The following is a 25,043-nucleotide window of genomic DNA, read 5'->3' as shown; positions in this document are numbered from 1 at the left end:
AACACGGCACATAGGGGAAGCAACACTATGTGTAACAGACCCAGCCTTTCTCTAGTAGGCAGTAGAGAGCAACGTGTTTGTCCTGGGGAAGAAGAAGAGTGAGGGACGTATCCGGTTGTTGTTGAGAGCGGGTTATGTTAGTTTTAGGGAAGCCAGCTGGCCAGTGTGTTGTACTTGTTCATCCTGCCAAAAGAGGAATAGAGCTCTTAACGCGTTCATCTACCTCTTCCTTGCCTTTGCCCACAAGGGGAGTACGACTGGTTCTGATTCGAGCTTGTGAACCAGCGAACGTGCCGAAATAAACACATGTTCGAGACTTACAGAAGGTAACAAAGTGATATTTTTGTGATTTCGTCGTTTATATAAATTGTTCTAATACCATGCATAACTCTTAAGCTTCCACTTAAGTCCAGTCACTGAAAGAATGTTATCCGATTTTAATATTTAACATGAACACAACCCGCTATTTTGTAAACATGACGGTAGCAGTTTTAGACGCGTAGCACCGACAGATACAGGTGTCTAACGTGCTACGGTAGGAAAATCTGACGAGGTAGCACAGATAGTCAGAATCGGTATTCAAATACGTGCCAAAACCAAGGCAAGGCAAATAACACAAAGTATATCCCTCATACAATTTAGCGCGTTCACGACTAAAAGACACAGCAACTGTATCGGTCACGTGGTTTACCGTAACTTGATACGTGCACCATAAAGAGGTTCGTTTGGTTTGCTCGGCGCAGGTGCCGATGTTTCTTTGTCGTCTAGTCTATCGCTACTAAAAACTTAACCCTTTAGCGTTTCCCGAAAATGCTTATCACATTATGACAATAACATTAACGTCGGAATCGAACGTTGACGTTTCGCCTATGTGGTAAAGTAGTCTGGCTGCCTGATCACAGGGTCATTCGCTCAAACTGGTTAACAACATGACTGCGTTAAAGTTTTGTGCGAATATTTCATGGCTGTTTACTGAGCATCCAGACTTCAGCAAGAGAATCTATGCGGCTGCTTCTGCCGGGTTTCAAGCTGTGGAAGCAGCTTGGCTTTACGATTCGGACCTGTCGGAGCTCCAGAAAGCCAAGGAGGCAACTGGAGTGGAAGTCGTCCTTATCAACACCCCACCAGGTACTGCACAGGCATAGCTAAAGCACCGAGATAAATGGCAGAGACACTGCTGATGTCATGTTTATTTGACTTTTCTTTTATGACAAGTGCTTTTTTAAGACAACATTTATTGTGATCTGTGGCGCTATGTAAACTTATCTATATGGTTGTGTTGCAGGGGATATAAAGGCAGGCGATCTCGGTTTGGGAGCAGTTCCAGGGAGACAGCTGGAGTTTAGAGAAGGCCTGGATCTTACTCTGAAGTATGCAAAAGCTTTGAACTGCAAGAGGTCAGAGAACACTCTTCCTGAAAACTTTTGAGACATCTCCCATGGGAAGCAACTGACAGAATAAAATTATTTGAAACTATAAATATTTGTCAATGTCAAACCATTGACAATTACAAAGGTAACGAAAGAAAAATTTGATGGAGATTTCCTTTTGTGTTTGTAGTGCTAGATGTCCCTCCCAATTCCATCAATTGTCATCTTTGTTCACTTCTCTGTTTGGAATTTATCCCATTTTTTGTCCTATTGGGCTTGAGTTCTTGAGATGATGGCTTTCAGTGGCAAATTGATGAACAGGAGTTCTTGTGAATAACACCAGTGGCGGAGCTAGACTTTTTTTTCAAGGGGTGGCCAAAGGATGAGCAAGGCTTTATCAGATGGTCCATATACAAATGATGAACAAAAGGAAACAAATATTTTCTCACCCACACTCAAATTAAAATGGTTTATTTAACAAAGATTTGCCATGACCAAACAAGACGTTAAACGGCACTATGGAACAGTGAACATGTAAATGTAAACTCAGAGCCCAGAATATGACCAAAAACAAATTCTCAAAAATAAATAAATAAATAAACTGGTGCTTCTGGTGTGCAATAGGTTGTGCTGGGTGGGGGCAGTTCAGTGCCATTTCCTTCTGCTTCACTGTCTTCCTCCCCAGAGTCTGACTCTGAATCTCTATCACCCTCATTTCTCTCTGGAACTTAATTGGAAATGCATAAACAGACACAATAAAAAATGCAAAAAGCATCATGCTAACCTTTAGAATTAGGCTTATTGGATTTTAATACTTAATAACTCTCTGTCACAGCCTCTAACCCGCTGGTGATACACTTGGGCCTGGAGTCTCCTGGCTGGATTCTTCAGGTTGGTCACTGCTGCAGAGTTCTGTCTGGTCCTGGTCACTGCTGCAGAGTTCTGTCTGGTCCTGGTCACTGCTGCAGGGTTCTGTCTGGTCCTGGTCACTGCTGCAGGGTTCTGTCTGGTCCTGGTCACTGCTGCAGAGTTCTGTCTGGTCCTGGTCACTGCTGCAGGGTTCTGTCTGGTCCTGGTCACTGCTGCAGGGTTCTGTCTGGTCCTGGTCACTGCTGCAGGGTTCTGTCTGGTCCTGGTCACTGCTGCAGGGTTCTGTCTGGTCCTGGTCACTGCTGCAGGGTTCTGTCTGGTCCTGGTCACTGCTGCAGGGTTCTGTCTGGTCCTGGTCACTGCTGCAGGGTTCTGTCTGGTCCTGGTCACTGCTGCAGGGTTCTGTCTGGTCCTGGTCACTGCTGCAGGGTTCTGTCTGGTCCTGGTCACTGCTGCAGGGTTCTGTCTGGTCCTGGTCACTGCTGCAGGGTTCTGTCTGGTCCTGGTCACTGCTGCAGGGTTCTGTCTGGTCCTGGTCACTGCTGCAGGGTTCTGTCTGGTCCTGGTCACTGCTGCAGGGTTCTGTCTGGTCCTGGTCACTGCTGCAGGGTTCTGTCTGGTCCTGGTCACTGCTGCAGGGTTCTGTCTGGTCCTGGTCTGGTTTTTGCCTCTTTAAGAAGAACTGGGAGATCTTCCCTTCTCTCTTCATTTGGGCTCTACACAAAATAAGACAGCCTGGTATTTAGACTCCATGACTGTTTGGCAGAGACACTATTTTAACTATTATTTAAACTATAGTTTTTAGTTTTCTGTAGCTAGCTAAAATACTAAATTAAAAATAGATTAATTAAAATTAATTAATATAACTAGTTAGGTTATAATTCAAAGCTTTCATATGACATAGCCTACTTACATTTCAGTCATTATAAAACTTAATGGTTTTTCTCATATTCTTACCACACATTTCAAGCAAGAGCTGGGAGAAATAAAACATTAGAGGGCAGCATGTCACTAAAATATATGTTAAAAGAATCTGTCTAAAACACGATCTATTAGCACTAACATGGCTAATATAATAAACGAGGCACTATGCAGCGGTGCACAACCTTTTTTTTGTTGTTGTTTTTAGAAATGTATGACAAGTGCCGCCTCTCATTAGGAAGGTAACAGCGGTTACTGCTGAGCGGTAAAATGTTGTAAATACCTGCAAAACTCCTGACGGTGTAACTCTAAAGCCGTTGATGTGTTTTTGAACAAGCAGGACCCACATGTCAGTTTAACCAATGAACAGCGTCGGGCATCGAGCTGCCTTCAGGGACAATCGGAAATTACATTTTTCCTGGCAAATCTTTGCCGATCTCATAAGTATAAAATTACCATTTCCAGTGGGGTGGCACTAGGGGTGGCCAGGGCTCTGTTGGGGGTGGCAAGTGCCACCCCTCTGGCTCCGCCACTGAATAACACAGAAAGTGTTATTAGCTTGGTGGTAGGGGCACTAGGGCAGTACACCACTGTCCACTGAATTGTGCAAAAATTTAAAAATGACGGGATGTTTGAAAATATACTAGATAATTATGTTATTCTAATATTATTGAGAATACTTAAACATTATCAACAGTGTTTTTTTGTTTTGTTTTTAAAGGGCAAATACAAAAAAATACAATTGAATATTTTTTGCACTTCAGTAAATCCTGATTAAGTAATCAGCCAGTAGTATTGGTTACATCAAAGGTATGGTAATGTTATTATGGATGGAGTAATTATTTCACTTAAACATATAGCATATCAAAAACCACTAGTCTCCATTTTTTTGAAAATGAGATCACACGATATATTAAAACCATTAGAAATTTCACTAATACGAAAACCAATAAAATTTGTTTCTTATATGATCTCTTAATGTATTATTTTAAGTTAATAATACTTTAATGTGTGTAACCCTCTGGAAGCTCTCATTACACTGGATTTTGTTGTACTTTTTGCATTATTTCTCAATAATTATTTTACAAAACCAGTGTAGCCTCCTCCACAAAATGTAAACAAAAGGTCGTGTGGCATCAGGTCTGAAGTCATAGGATTTCTCTTTGCAAATGTGTCAAACATCAGATTTTCCACATGTAATACAATCCTCTCTAATGGCCATCTGTTTTCTTTCTATTTTTCATATCATATAAAAAATGAAAAAAGAAATTTAACCCAGTGTCTTAATTGAGGGGCTGAGCATTATTTTACATATTTCCTGGTTTATTGCACTGAAGAAAACTCTGATCTCTTGACAGAATTCACCTAATGGCAGGAAGGATTCCAGTGGATGTTCACAGAGCTGCAGTTGGAAGAGAAATGGAGGATGTCTTTGTGCAGAACCTAAACTACGCAGCTGATATCTTGGCCAAGGTCAGGTTATTTTGTTTGGTAGGAAGGTGGGGATGTCATGTGTGTATATATATATATATATATATATATATACAGCCAAATACCTCCAAAGCTCAATGGCAAGAACAATGTCCATGCGATAAACAACTATGCCTTGCCAGTAATCAGATAACCTGCTGGAATAATTAGGACAGATAAAGGCCACAGATGTTAAGACTCAAACTACTAACCATGCATGGAGGGTTCCACCCCAAATCCAGCAACCTGAGACCGTACACGAGCCGCAAGGACGGAGGCAGAGGACTAGTGAGTGTGAGAACCACTGTCCAGGACAAAACAACTAAGATCCATAAATACATCAGGGACAAAGCCTCAACAGACAATGTGCTCAGTGAATGTCTCAGACAACAGGGAACGGAGGTTGAGGTGCCAGAGATGCCATCATGGGAGGACAAGCCCCTACATGGGATGTACCACCAGCAAATAACCCAAGTGGCTGATATCAGTAAATCCTACCAATGGCTGGAAAAAGCTGGACTCAAGGACAGCACAGAGGCCCTCATCCTGGCCGCCCAGGAACAGGCCCTAAACACCAGAGCAATAGAGGCCCAGATCTACCACACCAGACAAGACCCAAGGTGTAGGTTGTGCAAGGAGGCCCCTGAGACAGTCCAGCACATCACAGCAGGGTGCAAGATACTGGCAGGGAAAGCGTACATGGAGCGACATAACCAAGTGGCAGGCATAGTGTACAGAAACATCTGTGCAGAATATGGACTGGAAACCCCGAGATCAAAGTGGGAAACACCCCCAAAGGTGGTGGAGAACGCCAGAGCTAAGATCCTGTGGGACTTCCAGATCCAGACAGACAAATGGTAATGGCGAACCAACCAGACATTGTCGTAGTGAATAAACAACAGAGGAAAGCCGTTGTGGTAGATGTAGCAATACCAAGCAACTGCAACATCAGGAAAAAGGAGCACGAGAAACTGGAGAAATACCAGGGCCTCAGGAAGGAACTGGAGAGGGCCTGGAAGGTGAAGACCACAGTGGTGCCTGTGGTCATCGGGGCCCTCGGGGCAGTAACCCCCAAACTGGATCAATGGCTACAACAGATCCCAGGAACAACATCAGACATCTCAGTCCAGAAATGTGCAGCAGTCCTTGGCACAGCCAAGATACTGCGCAGAACCCTCAAGCTCCCAGGCCTCTGGTAGAGGACCCGAGTTCAGAGGATAAGAACCACCCGCGGTGGGTGAGAAGGGAATTTATATATATATATATATATATATATATATATATATATATATATATATATATATATATATATATATATATATATATGATGTAAGAATTTTCTATGTTCTTTGATAAATTGTATGTTTCATGCTCATTTTATACATTTTAAGCACAACAGAAAGTTGAGTGCTGTATATTGATTGAATCATGGAATGAGCTCATGGTCGAGTCGTGGGCAGGGAAGTAGCATTCTGATTGGCTAACCCGTCTGGAAGAGGGGAAATGGCCATTCCCTTCTTTCATTCGAGGTTGTTTTGGTAATGAGTATAAAAGGCAGAAAAGTCCCATTGTTCAGGAGAGTCTCTGCTGTGGGTTACGTACGGATGCCCAGTTACGTGATGCTGTAGCTCTTCCCCGAACTGTCGGCTCTCCAGTTCACTGTGTCACGGTAAGAGCGGATTGAAAGAATCTAAGCATTACGTATATTTTGTTGTGTGAATGAATTTGCTGTAATCTGTGGCGGAATAAAAGAACACATTTATTCTAGCAGAACAGCGTGTTGTCGTTATTTATCACTGATCACCCCCAATCCTGCTTAAAATTTCACAAAACAATGTATTACATATTCACCTAGTTGAACTGTGAATCCAGATCCCATCACACATAAAGCAGATAAATGCATCTAACTTTTTCTCCATGAAACAAACCACTGACTGTCTGACTGACGCCCCAATAACATACAATAAATTAAATTAAACGGCTCCACTTAAATTACCAGCACTTCTGCTGCTGTAGTGTGAACGCACAGCTTCAATAATTCCTCCTGGTCAGATATACTGAGAAATCTGCGCTGGTTCATCAATCAATCATCCCACAGTATATGAGGAGCCAGCTGCCAGCACTTTAACACCTGAGTGTTTGCCAGTTATGGTAATTGGTGCCCCTCAGAGAAAGCTCTCTGTATTTCTCTGAAATTGCCTCTAGTATTTTACCTTTGTTGTCTCTCTCTCTCTCTCTCTAATGTTTCCTTGTGACACCTTGGAAATTCTCTCCCCTCGTGATGCTGTGGATTGTTACCCACTGGTTGCCTAAGTCTCTTCTTCGTCTCTGCAGGTCTTCAATAAACTGTTCCTGGATTCCCAGCTGGCAGTCGGTTTGCTCCTCGTTTCTCCACATCTGAACTTACCTGTCTGCCCTCCACCGCAAGCCTCTCTATTCACCGTCGATCAACTCCGACAAGACCTCACACTAGAATCTGGATCACTTCAAAGAAACCCACAAAGACACCATACCGTGGAGACCGCTGTATAACCCTCCTGGCGGAAGATTTTCTTCACATCAATTAAGCTCAGTCAATTCCTTCCTGAAGTTTCAATTTCTTGCTGGAACGCTGCAGCCTTAAAGAGTGCTTTTCATGCATTAAATGAATCTATTAAGGATGAATTAGCCACACTACATGAACCCGAGACATTGGAAGAACTAATAAATCAGACCATCCAACTCAATAACAGAATCCATTCAAGAACAAAAGAAGGAAACCAAAGAATCCCACCTGTCAGAACATTTTCTGTCTCTGCTCCTACTCACTCCGTTTCCTCTCCGCAGAATCAAATGAACCCCGAACTCATGCAAATAGGCCACACACATCTCACCCCGGAGGAGAGACAAAAAAGGCTGATCTCCCGTCTCTGTTTGTACTGTAGGTCTCATGGTTACTTTATTGCCCTTTGCCTGGTTCGGTCAAAACCCCAGGTCTGCCAGTAGAAGCGAGGAGACTGGCAGACCACCTTCAGAAAGAGAAATCTCCTTGCCTACTGTTTTTTGCAACTCTGTTTATAAATAATCAATCTTTCCCATTGTCTGTCATCATCAATTTTGTTCGGTTGTGAACAAAATCTTATTGATTCAGTTTTCTTCCAACAGATTCATAGAAACTGCTCCTCTCACCGTACCTCTTCATGTCTCTGCCTTAGATGGGAAGGCCCTTCCTCAGATCGCCCTCAAAACTAAGCCGCTGCATTTAATCATTTCTGGTAACCACAATGAATACATTTTATCTTTTGTTTTTCCAGCAGCTAACTCCTCCGTAATCTTAGGTTTTGAATGGTTACAATAACAAAACCCAGACATCAACTGGTCTGATATGCACATTGAATCCTGGTCGGCGAATTGTCAAAAGTCTCTTTGGTGTTTCCGTTCTGCAGTTCCCTCAGGTCCATCACCAACAGGACTACAAGAAGTAGACCCTCCGATTTATCATCCATCCCAGCCAAGTACCACGATTTAGCACCTGTTTTCAGTAAAACTAAAGCGCTATTACTTCCACCTCATCGCCCCTATGACTGCCATAGATCTTCATTACCCACCAGCCGTCTGTACAACATTTCACTACCTGAGCGCAAGACAATGAAGAAGTGTCTTAAAGATTCCCTGGCAGCTGGAATAATTCACCCTTCCTCCTGTCCCCTGAGTGCTGGATTCTTCTTCGTAGGTAAGAAGGACAGATTGCTCAAACCGTGCATCGCCTTCAGAGGTTTGAATCGGATAAAGACAAGAATCCTCTGCCTCTCCTTTCCTGTTTTTGAACCAGTACAAGCCAAGTACATGGAGCCACTATTTTTACCGAGCTAGATCTCAGAAATGCATATCATCTTCTTTGTATCCGCCAGGGGGACGAGTGGAAGACTGCATTTAAAACGCCCATCGGACACTTTGAGTATTTAGTAATGCTTTTCCGGTTGTCTAATGCTCCAGCATTTTTTTCTAGCCCTCGTAAATGACGTATTGAGAGACTTTCTGAATGTTTTTGTTTACCTTGACTTTTTTAAAATCTATTCTAAGTCCCTTGCTGAGCACAAACAACATGTCTTTATCATCCTTCAAAGCCTCATGAAAAATGAGCTGTATCAAATCCATAAAATGTGAGTTCCATCATACATCAGTTTAATTACTTGGATTCATTCTCGACGGCAGACAGGTAATGCCTATGGAGAAGAAAGTCAAGGCAGTTTTGAATTGAGACACTACTCCTGAGACACAAAAGGAGCTATGGAGGTTTCTCGGATTTGCTAACTTCTACCGCCGCTTAATTCACAACTACAGCCAAACGGCATTATCTCTAACTGCACTAACCTCAAACAAGACTACTTTTGTTTGGACTCGTGAAGCTTGCCCAGCTTTCAAACAGCTCAAATCACTCTTCGCCAATGCTCCAGTACTCATCCAACCAGATCCAGCCATTCATTGTAGAAGCTGATGTGTCTGATACCAGAGTTGGAGCCATACTTTCACCCACCATTGAGCCTTTTTCTCCTGCAGATTGTCTCCCAGTGAATGCAACTATGATGTAGGTGATCAAGAACGTCAAGCCATAAAGCCAGCTTTGGAGGAATGGCGGCATTGATTTGAGGGTACAGAACATCCCGTGCTGGTCTGGACTGATCACAAGAACTTCTTCTATCTCCAATCTTCCAAAAGATTAAGCCCTCGTTAGTCTCTTTGGTATTTGTTCTTCTACAGATTCAACCTTTCCATTTCTTATTGCCCATAATCCAGAAACATCCAACCGGATGCCCTGTCACGACTCCATTCACCTGACAATTCAGAGAAGTCCTCTGCCACCATTCTATCTGTAGCTGTACTTATTATTGCTGTTCTCTGGAGGTTGAGGATTTAATCCAACAAGCTCAACAATCGGAACCCGTTCCTGATACATCCCCCCCACGTACACACCGGACAGAGCGTACGTAGATTCACTCCTCCACTGGATCCACTCATCCAAATTCTCCGGAAACCCAGGTATCAGTCACACATTTCCTTCATTAACTGTGGGTTTTGGTGGCCATCTGTTCATAAAGATGTGAGAGAGTATGTCCTAGCCTGTTCAGTCTGCTCCAGAACAAGCAGCCAATACCTCATCTCATCAATCTCCCTCTGGTCTTCAACCATTACCAATACCCAAATGCTCTTGGTCCCACATTTCCGTCGACTTTTTCACCAGCTTACCCCCATCATCACAATCTTCACCATCATCGACCCTTTTTCCAAATCCTGTCATTTAACTCCCCTCAGAAAGCCCCCAAACTGCCCAGCTACTCATTAAACATGTTTTTTGACTGCATGGAATTCATTTCTCAGGTTTGGCAACATTTTTGTCTAGCTCTCAATGCCAAAGTCACATTACCTTCCAGATATCATCCACAATCAAACGGCCAAACTAAACGTATGAATCAATATTTAGAATCAACTCTCCAATATTCCACTTCCACAAATCGTGCTGACTGGAGTCAGTTCCTTACCTGGGTTGAGTATGCTTATAAAAGTCACATTTCTGCTGCTACTATTATTTCTCCATTTGGAATATGATTATCAGCTAACACTGACCTCCGACGAAAGTATCATCTCGGTCACCTTGGTCCAACATCACATCTGTCACTGCAAGAATATCTGGAAGAATACCATCACTGCTCTCAACAACACCTCGGAACTGAACAAATGCCTCACTGACCCTAAAACACCTGCTCCCACATACAACCCTGGCCAGAAGGTTTGGTTATCTGTTTGTGACCAAAAAAATGTCCGTTTGAAGTTGACATGAAGTTTCTGTGTGTGACAAACAAAGGTGTTAAACCACTTCGCCAACATGAACACAAAAGCTATAGAAGTTTGGGCAAGGTGAGAGTTCATCTATAACTGACTGAAGATGCATATAAACTAAAAGCTGGGACATTACAGACATTTTTTAGTATTTGTGAGCCTGCTTATTTGTTATTGAATTGAATATAATTTCATATTTTTGTACACAATTTTTTCAGTCTAACTTTTAAAGTGAGCTGTTATTGTTACAGGTAAATTTTCTTAAGTAATTGTTAGGAAAAGTTAAATGTGAAAAATTGGACTGATGTTGATGCAATAGTAACACTTCTGTTATGTTAGATTTACCAATATTTTATTTTATCTTTTTGTGTCAGATTACTCGATTAATCGTAAGAATAATCAATAGATTACTCGATTGCTAAAATATTCATTTATGATAGCCCTAAACGCACCATTTCCAGCAAAGATTTGGAATGCACCTTTGAACCAGACCCTCCAAAGCGTCCGGTCCATAACTCAACATGCTGTCAGCATTTCACTAAATGCCTAAAGAGGCATTTAGTTTATTTTGATAGTTTTTTTATTGGAGTTCAACAGTCATAATCAGAATGTTCCCAACAGGAAGGAATCACTGGATTGATTGAGCCAATCAACACAAGAATTACAGACCCTTGCTACTTTCTGGACTCCCCTCATCAAGGTAAGACTGGCTGCCTCTAAGAACAGCAGAGTAACTGATTCAGGTGGTTAACAGACTGCATTTCCAAAACAACTTACTACCTCATCTTGAACACAGGTCCTTTGAGTAAAATTGTGAGTATATGGCACATTTAGAGACAGTAGTTTGATGTGAAAACAGAAGAAAAAAATATAAATAATGACAGAAAAAGAAAATTTGTGCATTCATAAGTGGTGTCATTTCTTCAAAGAAATACAGAAGTTTCCAAATGTTTGCTTTTCGACGTTGTGTGATACTCATAATTTCATTATGGAAAATGCTGTAAAATTTTCCAAATAATTGTGTTATTAAGGTAGATGTTTTATTCTTTAACGTGGCTTTTTGTTAATTCAGGAATACCAGATAATTGGAACTTTTTATTATTTGTTCATGTTTTTAATTATAACGTATATTTGTTAGAACTCGGCCTGAAGCAGAACTGTAGTTGGAGCATCATTTTTGATTGTGTTGGATGTTTTGCAGCTGCAGCAATACTGGAGAAGGTTGGCAAGCCCAACATCCAGCTACAGATGGTTCGTACTTTGAAAATGTGTCTCAGCTTAAGGAAAGAATATAAATCAAAAAAGTTATCAGTTTACTCTGCAGTTGCATTCACTGTTGCAGGACATATTTCACTGGCAAGTAATGGATGGAAATCTGACAAAAAACATGCACAAATATTTTCCCATAATAGGTAAGTTGAAAGAATAAACTTGTTTTTGTATGTGCCACCATACATATCACAATCTTATTCTGGTTCAGTATTAAAATGTGTACTACATTTCATTGATTTATGTTGATATATTGAATTGCATTCCAGTCCTTCCTAAAGCTGGATAAAATAAAATGAAATCGAGTTTCGTGTTTGGACTGTCTTGAAGACATTTGCAGAATTAGAACAAGTCTGCACATATTTAAGACAAGCCAGATGTCTAAATACACATTTTATGATCCAATATTCAGTTTGTTTTCCAAAACGTTACCTGACACATTTTAAGCTTTTCTACTATTGGTAGAACGAACAGAACAAGAAATTAAAACTCAAACACAACACTAAGTAACAGGGCCTTCCCCAGAATGCACATTCTTAATGTTTCCAAAATGGTAACATTCTTAACACCCATGTAAGTTTAAGAGTATAGTTTTTATTTTCCACTGACATTTGAACACCACTCTGTTGTGCAAGTTGAATACTTTGCTTATTATCAGCAACATTTCTGTTACTAATTCAATTTATTTCTAATAAAAGTGGGATTCTGTCTTTTCCTTCTACAAACAATAAACTCTCTATGAATTGATGATAATAATAGTACATTTGCAAAACAGTGTCTCAATTTATCTTAACACTTAAGTTTAAGAGTATAGTAATCATTTTCATTGAATTTTTCACTGAGAAAAATTAAATAGACTAGACTTTCTATGCTCTAAAATGAGCTTATTTGCCATTTTTATTTTTAAAACACTCAGATCTTCTGCTTGGATTTTCCTGAGTGTATGACAAGGATGGCCCAGGTTAAGTAGTTTGGAGTGGCCAGAAAGAATTGTGGAGATCATGAATAAGGAATGTTGAATTATAAAGTCCAGAGAGGAAGATAACAGAGGAAGTGAAAGAAAATATGCTGAATGCAAAGAGCAGTCGATTCATTTGGTTGCCTGTTCTTTAAAATTTGATTTAAACATGATGTGGAACCAGGTATTGTAATAATAATAATAATAATTGTATCACAATGTGATTTCACTGAGAATGTATAGTGCATGAAATGCATGGTAGGCAGTGATCTAAAAACCAAATGTCTTGTTACTCAGGCCATGTTCAGATTGCACAGGTTCCAGGCAGGAATGAACCTGACAGCGATGGAGAGTTGTGTTACAGATACCTGTTAAACACACTGGAAAAGCTTGGTTATCAAGGATATATTGGCTGTGAATACAAGCCACTTGGTGAGTCTTTTTTAAGTATTGTTGATGTAATTCAAAGATGTCAACTGATAATTGTTTCTGTTACCTGCAGACTCCACAGAAAAGAGTCTGGGATGGATCCAACAATTCTGGGCCCAGTATTCTTGAACTTTTCTGAAAGTCCAGTGGCCTTATATTTTTTTCTTAAAGCTGTAGTATGTAACTTCAAATAAAAAAAGGTTTTTATATATTTGTTATAGTCTTGCGATGGATTTGCAGGGTCAACCCCCCTCTCACCCGTTGACTGCTGGAGATAGGCATCAGCGCATCTCGCCACCCCACTAGGGATAAGTGTATAATGGATGGGTATTTGTTATTACTCATTTGTATGCATGAGCTTGATTGACAACAATAGTAGTGGCTCTGATTGGTTGTTTTTGAGCACGAACTGTGCTTTTCTACAAATAGGAATAGTAGCGCTATTGGTGGAGGTGCTCAATCTTTTCACAGACTGATCATCAGATTACATGTCACAAACTTTCATGACACTAACAGTTTGAACAACAAAAAAAATATTTTTTTTGCTATATACTGCAGCTTTGAAGTGTTCTTTATGAAAACCACTGAAGAACCCTCTTTCCACAGCAGCAGAGGGCCAAACTGCAACATGAGAATGACTTTTGTATCACATTCTACAGATCTAGTGAATATATGATCTTTCTATTTTTACTACATATCAAGATAATACATGGGTGTTATTTTTGACACATTTAGCACCTTGTAAAAATGAAATTTGAGCTTCCCTCCTTATTTTGCTAATATGTAAAAAATATTTCTTTTTAAATAAAAGATTCACTTATATGTGTAAACAATCAAATTTGACAAATTTGGGGATGTAATCAACTTTGGAATGTTTATTTTGTATCTTGGTAATTATTCTGCCTGAAATCCTGATCTGTTCGATGTAGACTGACAACCACAAAGTGGGGTAACAGAACTTGGGTGAAAATGTTGATGTATATGTAGACGGCTTTAGAAACCATCATCCTTCGGGTTCATGAACCCTGAGGGACTTTAAGGAAATAATGATTCTGTAATGTATGGTGGTTTTTTTCCCCCATTTTATGTCTGTTTTTTTAGTGATCATAATCAGTAAGATGTTTCCATGTATAAAATAAATGAAGAGGACATAATTAAAGCATAAAAGTATTGCAACATTGGGGAATTGAATAGCGCAGTTAAAAGGCATGTTTTAACATTTTCTCTTATAGAAGGGAGCAAGTAGGTTTACACATAAATTAATGAATGTTTTTATTTTACAGAAATTTGCTTGTATGTAATCAAACTGATTAAAATTATGTGGTTCCTTATTTGTTGGTTCAGACATGCTAATTAAATATTTAAAATGTTTTAGTTAAATGAGTTGTGATTTTTGACAATGATTCTGCAGAGAATATAAAGTACATAAATTGTGAAGTAAGATGGAGTCTTGAGTGACCTGAGAATGTGTGAGAGCATTCCATATTTTTATGCAGAGATTATTGACTTATGATGGCTACTTTGAGATCATTCAAACTCATCTGAAAGCCTGGTATTGAAGCATGTGTTAGACTGTTGAACTAATTGTTCTTTTAAAGAAGTAGTCAATAACTACTGAAGAAAAATGATTAAGAATGTGCAATGATTTTCATGTAATGCTGCAAGTGTGTGATGATTGCTCACCCAGTTGAACCTTTTCCTAATCTGTTCATAATAAATTCTCAGAGGCCTCACAGTCTGCATGTTGAATTGTGTCCGAAAAGTTTTCAAACCCAAGATGTTTTTAACTCTGGGGCTGGAAAGCTGAGATGGATAATGCATTAAAAGCTGGCCACTAAACATCAGTGAATGAAGGGATTTGGCAGAATAAGAGTAGAATGTTGAATTCTTCTGGCAGCTATTGAGGCAAGCTCAAGACATTTACAAGAATCATGCAGCAGAAGAAGAGGACCTCATCCAGGGCTGAAAAGACTTTGCTTTGTGTAAGGCAGGAGGATCAAAGTCCTTTTCATTTTGGGTCTAATGAAAAATCTGAATGTTCTTAAAGGGCCAATTGTGCCAGAATGTGGCGATAAAACCAATTAAACTGTTAATAAATAGCTGCTTGTTTCAGCTTTCAGTAATATTTTAAGTGTTAAAACTGAATAATTGCTGATCAGTCCCTCCAGGGTTTTATGATTGTTTTTTGTATTTTTTCCAATCAAATTCACAGATTATGAGGGATGAATGTAGAAATACTTGTAAGGAATGTTGTCGTAATGTATGATGTTAAATGTGACTTTTTGCTTCTAGTATCAATCACAGATTATAACTTGACATCATGTAATCCGGAGGCAGGAGGCACTTAAACTCAATATTTTTGAGAAAAAATAATTCTTAGAAAAAATTGCAGCAAAAAGAAAATGTGGGAATTTGTTGATTTTATGTGGAAAAACTGGAGTCTTACTGACTCCAGTTTTTGTGTGATGAGTCTTGAGGGTCACATAAAAGGACAGATTTGGCCTTGAGTTTGACACCTGTGATGTAAGGGATTTGCTGCTAGCACTCCCAAGGCTGTGCCTCAGATTTGGCCTCATTTGGTGTGGCTTAAAGCCCAATCACAAAGATAAAGAACTTGATTGGTGAGAAACCAAGTTCCATTTCCCTGCTTCTGTATTTACTTCCATACTCCTCCTTCACCAAAGGGAGGAGATAACTTGTTTTACAACACAGTATGCTGCATTTGCTCAATTAAACAAGTTTTCTTGTTTAATTAGTTGAGTAGTTTTGAAGTTAATTTCTCAGTATTTCAGTTTTATTTTGTCAGGTCGTTCGTCAAATCTGAATGGCATTTTATTATTATATCAAGAATGTGCAGTGAGGTTCATAGCTGGTGAGGCACTGACTTAATCATAATCATATTTACAAATATAGACCCCCTGCATGTTAAGAAAATTTCGCGCATGCGGACAACGCTGGAGGACAAAAATACTCTACATGTCATACGTAGCCGCGCGGCAGCAGCAGAATAATTCCGTTAAGTCAGTCAAACTTGGACATGTAGATATTAATTTTGTGCTGTGCTCCACAGTAAAGGGGAAAACCCTGAAAGTACTCAAAAGCAGGTCTTTCTCGCTCTTTGTATCAGCGCAGGAATTGTATGACCAGCTTGCTGTTACTGTCTCTTACTCTGCAGTTGTGGAGTCATAATGTCCTGGATCATGAGCGCCCCCTGCTATGAGGCAAGAGAACTGCCTGCCTCACCACGAATCTGTTCTCTGCTGTTTAGTGTTTACAATATAAATTATTTTATCATTATCATATGATATTTTTCAATGATGGCAGGTGAGGTTCTGCCTCCCCTGACCGCACATCACTGATAGGTTTAATCATCCACCCAGATCAGACTGGCTTTATACTTTAATCTGCATTGTCTTTTACACTCAAATCATTCAGATATGCATTTGATCAAACAGAATGGCCTTGTGTGATGTATGTTATCAAAAAATTTGGTTTTGGATCCCTGTTTAAAAAATTGAGCAAAATAATTTATTCACACCCAACTGCTTTTGTCATGACATGGTGTGGTGTAATCCTACCCCCCCCCCCCAAAAAAAAAACATATTTAAGAGAGAATCCACACGTTTCAATACAATATGTGCAGCTACACACAATATGTGCACCGCCTGCACATATTGTATTATTCATAAGCATATATACATGCATTTACACATGCAAGCATATTTACAAGCATATATACATGCATATTTATAGGCCCCTAAATGAACTTTGGTGTTGGTGTTCCTCTATTTCTGCTAATAATGTAGATTGCTGCAAGCAGCAGTCAGACAAGTATATCATTTGCACACTAGCTATAAACTTATTGTATCTCTGTCAGTGACATTATATCCTACAGAGGGATTATTATTTGATGTCATGTTGTGTAGAGTAGCCACAATACTGTCGCATTCAGAACGCAGGCAAGAATACATTATTCTAACTATTGAAACTATTCACAGTTAGGCTAATGAAATACAACTCACAGCCAGTACAGATTACCTCTCATCTCAAACACAGAGATTTCTTGCGTCTGCTGTTTTCAGGTGTTATTTTTAGCACGTTGTCTGTACCTCACACAGCATCCCATTATAAACCTGCTGCGTTTTTAATTTTTAGTTTATCACCTGTATTGATGAATTCAACTTAATTTTCCTTCTAATTGTGAATAAATTATTGTATTTTATTTGTCCTATATAAATTCTGTGTTTGCTTTTTGTTTGTTTTCTTTAAACTTACCTTTTAGGAAAACCTTATTCCATTGCCCTTATTACTCACTATGCATAGATTTGTCTTATTTAGAGGTACTCCACATATCTCATTCAAGGCAGATGATAGTTTACTTGATAGCAAATATTAAGTAATAGCAAGTTGTTTGTGGTACGATCAAGTATTTAATGTGTATGGGTCCTTAACAGACATCTCATTCATCAATGTCAAATTGGTGGAATAACTTATTTTAACACACCGATGAACACTTGTACATTGGCAGCATGCTCCCTAGTGTCAAAACAGCAATATAAATGTGGATAACAAGTTTGAGTCAAACAGCATTTATTGTTGGGAAAAACAATATAGATTTTATACTGGTAGTGAAACAGGTAATAATAACCGATGAATGCTCCCCAGGATACAACAGCTACACGATAAAACCTACCATTTTCTACTTTTAAAGAGCAGCTCTTCCTTGTAATATTTCTCCTCTTTTTATTACTGTGCTGAGGGTAAGCTGTAATCGCTGGAGATAGGAGGATGGCTGCTCTCCAGGATTCTGATTCTTCCTTTAAATCTCAACTAAAAACACACCTGTTTGGAATTGTATTTGAAATGTAATATGTAACAATGTATTGTTTATTCCATGATGCATGACTTTGTTTATGTGTTTATGATGTAAAGCACTTTGAAATGCCTTGCTGCTGAAATGCTATACAAATAAAATTTGATTGATTGATTGAAAAATGTTCAAAAACTGAGCAAAAACCTCCTCTCCATCCTGTACTGTCTGAAAAGCTGAATCAAGGACTTTAAGAAGAGTGGAAGGGGCCGAAACATTTAATCAAATCAGCAGCTGGTGATAACAAACTTTCAACAATTTGCCGATTAATATGCAATCTGGAAAGGCTGGAATCAGCAAGCAGTAATTCAATTTGGGATCATCATCCGCTTTATTGCTTGGTCTAGGAATTTTTCCTGAAAATGAGTGGAGTCTAAGTGAAGATGCGGAAAAGTCACTATTTTTTACAACATGCTCCACCACAACTTTTTGAACATTCTGCGGAATAAGGTCATTCCCCGACAAAGAAACCCTCTGGGTTGGCGGTGTAAGGGGCGGCTAAATCCAGGTGATGCCCCCTGCCAGTTAGTGGACGAATGGGGTGGAGGGGCTGAAAACGCTTGAGGCACAGTTAGCAGCATCTGCTGACTTTGCACAGGTTGCGCTAAGTTGAGGATGTCATCTTTCTTATCTTTCTCCTTTTCATCACCACCATTATCATCCTCATCACCATCCTCATCTCCATCATCGTCTCCTGCTATTTCCAAATGTGTGCTTATTTGATCCATCACACCTTTGAGAACCTCTTCAAATCGTTTTCCGCTTCGTTTAGCTATGTTCTTCAGCTCATCAATGTAGTCCATGGGAGGGCTGCTGCTACTCACTGAGGCTTCATACTCTGAAGCAAGAGATGTAACACGAAATATCACATCTAGTCTAGTTGGGGAATGATAATTATATGGGAAAAGGGGTTGTAATGCAATTAATGTAGAATCTTCTTCAAACTCGACAGTCAGGTTTTTATATAATGCACTTTGTGGATCACTAACATGAAAAATCTCTTTTACTGCACCATAACATTCTAAATGTTCAATGATCTCTTTTTCATCATCACAGCTCTGAGTGCCAGTAACTAACACAGATTGTTGGATGTTTAAACCCAACTGAGTAACAACATCCATTGTTTCTTTTTGTTAATGATAACTCATCTAAAATCAAAGCGTTGTGGAATTGTTCAATTATTCATCCATTACAAGACTCCTGGCTGGCTCGCCACATGTAACGCTTTCTTTAGATGCTCAAATCTGATTGCGAGGTGTAGGGTTAACCAGTTTGTAGAATCAGAAGTAGGTACGACATGGAGTCATGATTGGGTGAATAATTAATACAACTGATGCAAAGAGGTTTGTTGATACTACTATTTATTGTAGTGGCAATAATAATAATAATACCAAAAATAAATAAATAAATAAAATTCTCAAAAGAAACACAAAAAGAGAAAAACCAACAAAATAATAATAATTGTGACACTTCAGAACCTAATAGTCCACAAGAGGTCCAAAAATGAAGTGTGAATAGTTATGTTCCCTTTTTAATACTCCTTAGAGTTTGTTCAGTTCCTATATGGAAGGTGTAGTTCTGTTTTTCTACCACCAGATAGTGGGTGGGTAGCTTGCCATCTTCTGTCATCAAGTGTGTCAGTGAAGGGACTGGAAGAAAAAACCTGACCTAAAAGGCCAGTAAACACATTAAGTTCATATATAAATGTTACATTTATATAAGTAGAAAACAATTAAATACATACTTGCTATGTTTTGACAACTGCATAATAAGAAAAAAAAATATTTTAAAAAGTGCACTTCATAATTCAAGTTCAAAATTGCTTAATTGACATAATTAGCAGTCGTTACAAACAACAACTAATATTGAATCAAATCAATCAATTTAAAAATGTGATTGATCAAAGTAGCTACAAACTAAATCATGTTGGATACCAAACTTCATAGAAAGTAACACCAACAAAGAAATCATGAAAAACAGTCATATCTAAAGTTGAAGGGGAAGCTCTTAAATATTAAAGGTGTGGTAAAAAAAAACTATATAGACACCCTTTCGTCAAACTAATTTTGACTGGTGGCCCCGCCCCTTTTTAACCGGAAGTCCCGCCTTCCAGCCCCCCTTCCCCCCTTCCGGTAAAAGGTCGTGAGAATGACCCCGAAGGGGTTTTCTCATGACCTGAGGTGCTGGGAATGATCCCGAAGGGGTTTTCTCAGGACCCCCCAGGTCAGCGTTCAGATTACATCCCCGTCCTATCTTTCATGAGTCTGAATGAGCCAATAGAAAGAGAGTGGGTTTGGTCTTTAGTATTTCTGTTTTAAGTATTGCTGGAAAAATGCTGCAATACTTAAACTGCTTTAAGTACTGCTTTAAGTAAACCACATCACCACAGCAGGCTGACCCTTTTAGCAATACTGAAATACACTGAAGTAGGTTGCTCATGCTTTCAGCTGCTTCACACCAAGTTAAATGCATCGACTGTAAATAAATACTGAAATATAACTGATTAAAGTCAGCAGTCGTTCCTAGTCGAACTTTACAATGAATGGGATTAAACGAGTTCATTCTGCTATTGAGAAAAATGAACCTATCTCCCCTGCATCATCTGATGCAGATTCGGCGGTACTTTAACCGATCGATATCTTTGAGATAATGGCGTCAACTCCGATAGTGAATAAGGCCTGGCTTGCTGAACAAGAACCCGCTATTGTGTATGAGATCCCAATAGTGGTGAATCCTAATCTGCAACCTGTGAAGGGTAAACCTACAAGCTCACCTTCATCGCCTGATGCATCAACCTCAGAAACGCCGGATAAAAGAGAAGTATTGACAAGCGGGACATCTGTTCTATGTGAGACACCAATATCCATCTAGGACGACTCAAGGCTGGGATCGGATGCTCCCAGGAAATCGACATATTTTTTATGTCGTGTGCAGAAGCCAGTATGGGGAACCCTTAAGGAAGACTGGTCTTTGGAGCCTCATGGATTTTGGGGTTCATGGGGTTACGTCTTTCGCTATGAAACTGGGGAGCTTCTCTTCAACCAACTGGATAAGGAAGAGGAGCTTGCACGTATAACAAGTACCTGCAGCCTCACCTATAATGACTGGACGGTGCTAAGGCTGGCTATTCCTCGTCTCAATGAGGAAATGGAATTACGGCGCTCGGAGGATGATACAGAAGAAGAAGAAGATGAAGCTGACCCTCGATCTGCAAAGAAAAGCAGAAGACAATGCTTCCCGACTGATACTGAAATTCGAAGGGGACGAGTTCTCTTCAGCGCCATATGGGAATTGAAAACTACTGAATCCGGCCGCTGGTCTTTTCGGGCAAGCAGGAGGAGAGGTGAGAGGCAAAATTCCTCAGAAATGTTTGTGTTGGAGGCTTTCAATCTGGACTGTGGAGGATTCAGAACCATGCTGGCTCTCCCATTTGATGCCTGGTCTGAGAAAATGATGAAAGTCGGGGATAGAATTTCCAATTTGTTTCGGGATTCTCGCTGCTGGCTCGACATTCTATCAATGAAGAAAACGCTGTCATTTCCTGTCCACCCCCATCCCCTAAGGCGGATCCTCTTCTGAGGACCCGCCCACCTACCCTCCCTAAACCTTATATAAATAGGTAAGGGTTGCAAGGATTTCAGATACCAGACCTCAAGAATGGAAGAAGCAGAACGTTATGGACCATGGGGGACATACTGGGGGGAGCCCTGTTATTTGACAGAGAGCCTCTTCTTCCCGCCGTCTCCCGGAAGCTACAACATGGGTCCATATCATCTGCCTTCTCCTGTTTTGTATTCCTCTTCTTCGGAATCATCTCCTGCTCTCTCTCCTACCAATTTTCTGATACCAAGTACCATCGCTGAAGAGCGGATCCCTCGAACATCGGCGGCGGCAGACTCTGGAGACCCCGCTACCGGCTCTACCGGCTACTCCCAACCTCCAGCACTGGTGATGGAACATTCTGGAGAGTCTGCTACTGGCTACAGCCAACCCCCGCCTTCTCCCAGGGAACAAGAACAACAAGAAGATGAAATTGACGGTTGGCTACAGAGTAGGCTAATTGCTAATGTAAAAACAGCCTTGCTGCATCTATTCAATTTGATTTGTGTGAAATATGTCAAGGAAACCTGTTACCATTGTGAAATTCAACACCCATCGCAGAAGCAACACCAGTGTTTAGAAATTCCTGAGGAAGATTACTACCAGCTCAACTTTCATCGCATCAAGCAGCGACTTCTAACTCCACGCTTCATACCGGCTGTCCAGCAGCTCCTGAGCCACCGCCGCATTCAGGCAGAGGATGCAAAAGTAAAGGTGATTGCAGAGACTGTTTTACACAAACTCAAATCGGCAAACGGAATCCAATCCGCAATTAATGAGATGTATCAAAATATGGACGGTGATGAAAACATCAAGGAACTTCACTCTGTTTCAGAATGTTACACTGAATGAAAAGTAATTGCTCTCACTCTCTCTCTCTACCTCTCTAGTATTGTTATTCAGTGTAATTTTCTAGTTCTATAGATTTAGTTCAAGTATTTTATTCATACTTTCATTATTTTTCATCTTATTATGCATGCTTATGTATTTGTATTCGTCACTGATTTTTTTAAACAAAAATTTTAAAAAAATTACCAAGTTTTATAACTATTTGACTAGCATTAAAAAAATCTTTATACATGTATTATCGGTTAACATTTAATTGTAATTTCTAGAAAATAAATGTATTGTTTATGACTTCTCACTATTCAAGAAAAAAACCCCTTTGTACCACGATCTTGTTTTCTCATTATTTAAGAACCGCTCACTAAAGTGGGGTGAGAGGATGGCGGAGAAAAGGTTAATGAAGAAGGTGTATTACACTCCGTCACATCCCGGTAGTTTAGGAGGAATCGAAAGATTGAAAAGAGCTTTGGAGGATGAAACGGGGAAGAAGTTTAAGACGGAAAAAGTCCAAGATTTTTTATCTGAAGAAGACGCATACACTCTCCACAAACCTGCATGCATTAATTTTCCCAGAAACAGAGTTTTTGTCACTAGACCTTTAAAACAGTTTCAAGCAGACCTTTGTGACATGCAAGTCTTGGCTGAGGAGAATGATGGTTATAATTACTTATTAACGGTCATTGACATATTTTCTAAAAGAGCGTACCTACGAGTTTTAAAGAGAAAGACCGCTGACGAAGTGGTAAAAGCCTTTGAATCAATTTTCAAAGACAGTATGACTCCTAAAAAACTGCAAACAGATGCGGGTAAAGAATTTAACAAAAAATTTAAAGCTTTAATGAAAAAGCACAGTATTGAGCATTTTGCCACAGTGAGTGACACAAAAGCCTCGGTGATTGAGAGGTTTGACCGTACATTAAAAACCAGAATGTGGAGATATAACACCCGACGTTAAATCGATGTCCTGCAAGACTTAGTGAAAGGCTATAATTTGACTTTTCATTCGAGTATTAAGGCAACCCTTATGGAAGTGAATTCAGAAAATGCCTTTCAAATCTTTCAGAACCTGTACAGTACATCCTCGGGCAAAAGCCGCAAGAATTCCAAACCTAAGCTTAAAGCCGGGGATCTCGTTCTATTATCTAAATTACGGGGGGATTTTTGATAAAAAATATGAACAGAGTTTTACGGATGAAGTGTTTACAGACGTTAGTGTCATACTTCGATCTCCTCCGGTATATAAAATTAAAGACTTAGATAATGATCCCATACAAGGTTCTTTTTATGAGGAGGAGCTTCAGAAAATGAAACTGTAAAGACAAGATATATCACGTGCAAAAGATATTACGCAGACGCACCCTAAGAGGCGTTAAACAAGTTTTTGTGCAGTGGAAAAATTGGCCTCAGAAGTTTAACAGCTGGATTAATCTGGCTGACCTTCAACACGTATAAAAGACACCTGCGGAAAAACACTTGTCTGACACAACATACAGCGTGAGATGGAGGAGGAAGGATTTTACGTCACTCTACCCTAGAACGCGAGTGTAAATGTTTTTAAGGATAATACCATTTCGAGTTTTTGCATAAATTTAGCGCAGCATATTAACTTAGAAGGTTCCTGGCAAGTTGCCTTGACAGAGATTTCTTATCCTCACACTTGGCAAAATTTCCCAGAAGAATCGGCTTACTTTGAGTGGAGGACCGTGGATCAGAAAAAGCCTGTTCGACAAAATATTTTGCCCGGATATTACAGAAACATAAAGCAACTGGTTGGAGAAATCGAACCTATCCTCAGAGAAATAAAAGCTGACATGTACTTACGCATTTACACGTTTGTAAATAAATTATTCTTTGAAGCAGGAGGACGATATCAATTACGTTTTCAAGCTCCTATTGCTTACATGCTGGGGGTGGAAGCGAATGAATGGATCGCTTTTGATAAAACCAGATTGACTCATCCTATGGATATGAAAGCAGGATTTTACATGATTTATTGTTACAGCGATATGGTTGAACAACAAATAGTGGGAGATAGTTATTCTCCTCTGCCGCGAACGATTAATGTAGAGGGTGAATTCGGGGATATAATCACTCAAACTTTTAATCCGGCCGACTATCTTCCTGTGGCAAGGAGGCATATTGAAACGATTCAGATTGAACTGAAAACAGACCAGAAAGTTCTGGTAAATTTTACCTACAGAAAATCAATTGTGAAATTGCATTTTTGACCTGTGAGGCCGTGTGGAGGCTTCAGATACTAACTGATTAATCTCTGAGCAGAAACAAATGTATAAAAATCGGATGATTACATGATCATCATTCATACTGGCTCACCGCTGCTCACCGCGGCTCACCGCTGCAGCCCGAAAGAGTATTTACCTAAGCAGAAGGATTGTATAAAACTGCTGAAACATGACTCAGATAAATCTGAGACATGATCCTCACCGCTTTGTACATTATTACCATGACCAAGTGGGCAGGGGTCTGCAGGGATTCAGGGGGGCGTCGATCATGTATGGGCGTGGTTTAGGTTCAATTTTTTCTTGATTATTCCGCTTCGTAACGCCTCTAGTTAGATCAGGTTTTGCGCTGGCTAAACCTCACTTAAAAAAAGCAGCCACCA

The 25,043-nt window shown here is 39.9% G+C and overlaps 1 protein-coding gene across 1 annotated transcript; it reads left to right on the top strand.

Annotated features, from left to right (window-relative positions):
* Positions 1 to 99: 99 nt before the first annotated feature.
* On the top strand, positions 100 to 13,315 carry hyi (hydroxypyruvate isomerase). Its single transcript, XM_055024869.1, has 8 exons — positions 100 to 1,128; positions 1,286 to 1,397; positions 4,520 to 4,634; positions 11,070 to 11,148; positions 11,650 to 11,699; positions 11,791 to 11,860; positions 12,973 to 13,107; positions 13,178 to 13,315. The coding sequence occupies exons 1-8, from the start codon at positions 930 to 932 to the stop codon at positions 13,231 to 13,233; spliced, it is 816 nt and encodes a 271-aa protein (XP_054880844.1). The 5' UTR covers positions 100 to 929; the 3' UTR covers positions 13,234 to 13,315.
* Positions 13,316 to 25,043: the final 11,728 nt, after the last annotated feature.

Source organism: Poeciliopsis prolifica, unplaced genomic scaffold (genome assembly GCF_027474105.1).
Source record: "Poeciliopsis prolifica strain line A6 unplaced genomic scaffold, Auburn_PproV2 SCAFFOLD131, whole genome shotgun sequence".
Lineage (NCBI taxonomy): Eukaryota > Metazoa > Chordata > Actinopteri > Cyprinodontiformes > Poeciliidae > Poeciliopsis > Poeciliopsis prolifica.
Note: the sequence above shows the minus strand (reverse complement) of the source record. Positions and strands in the feature narration are given on the sequence as shown.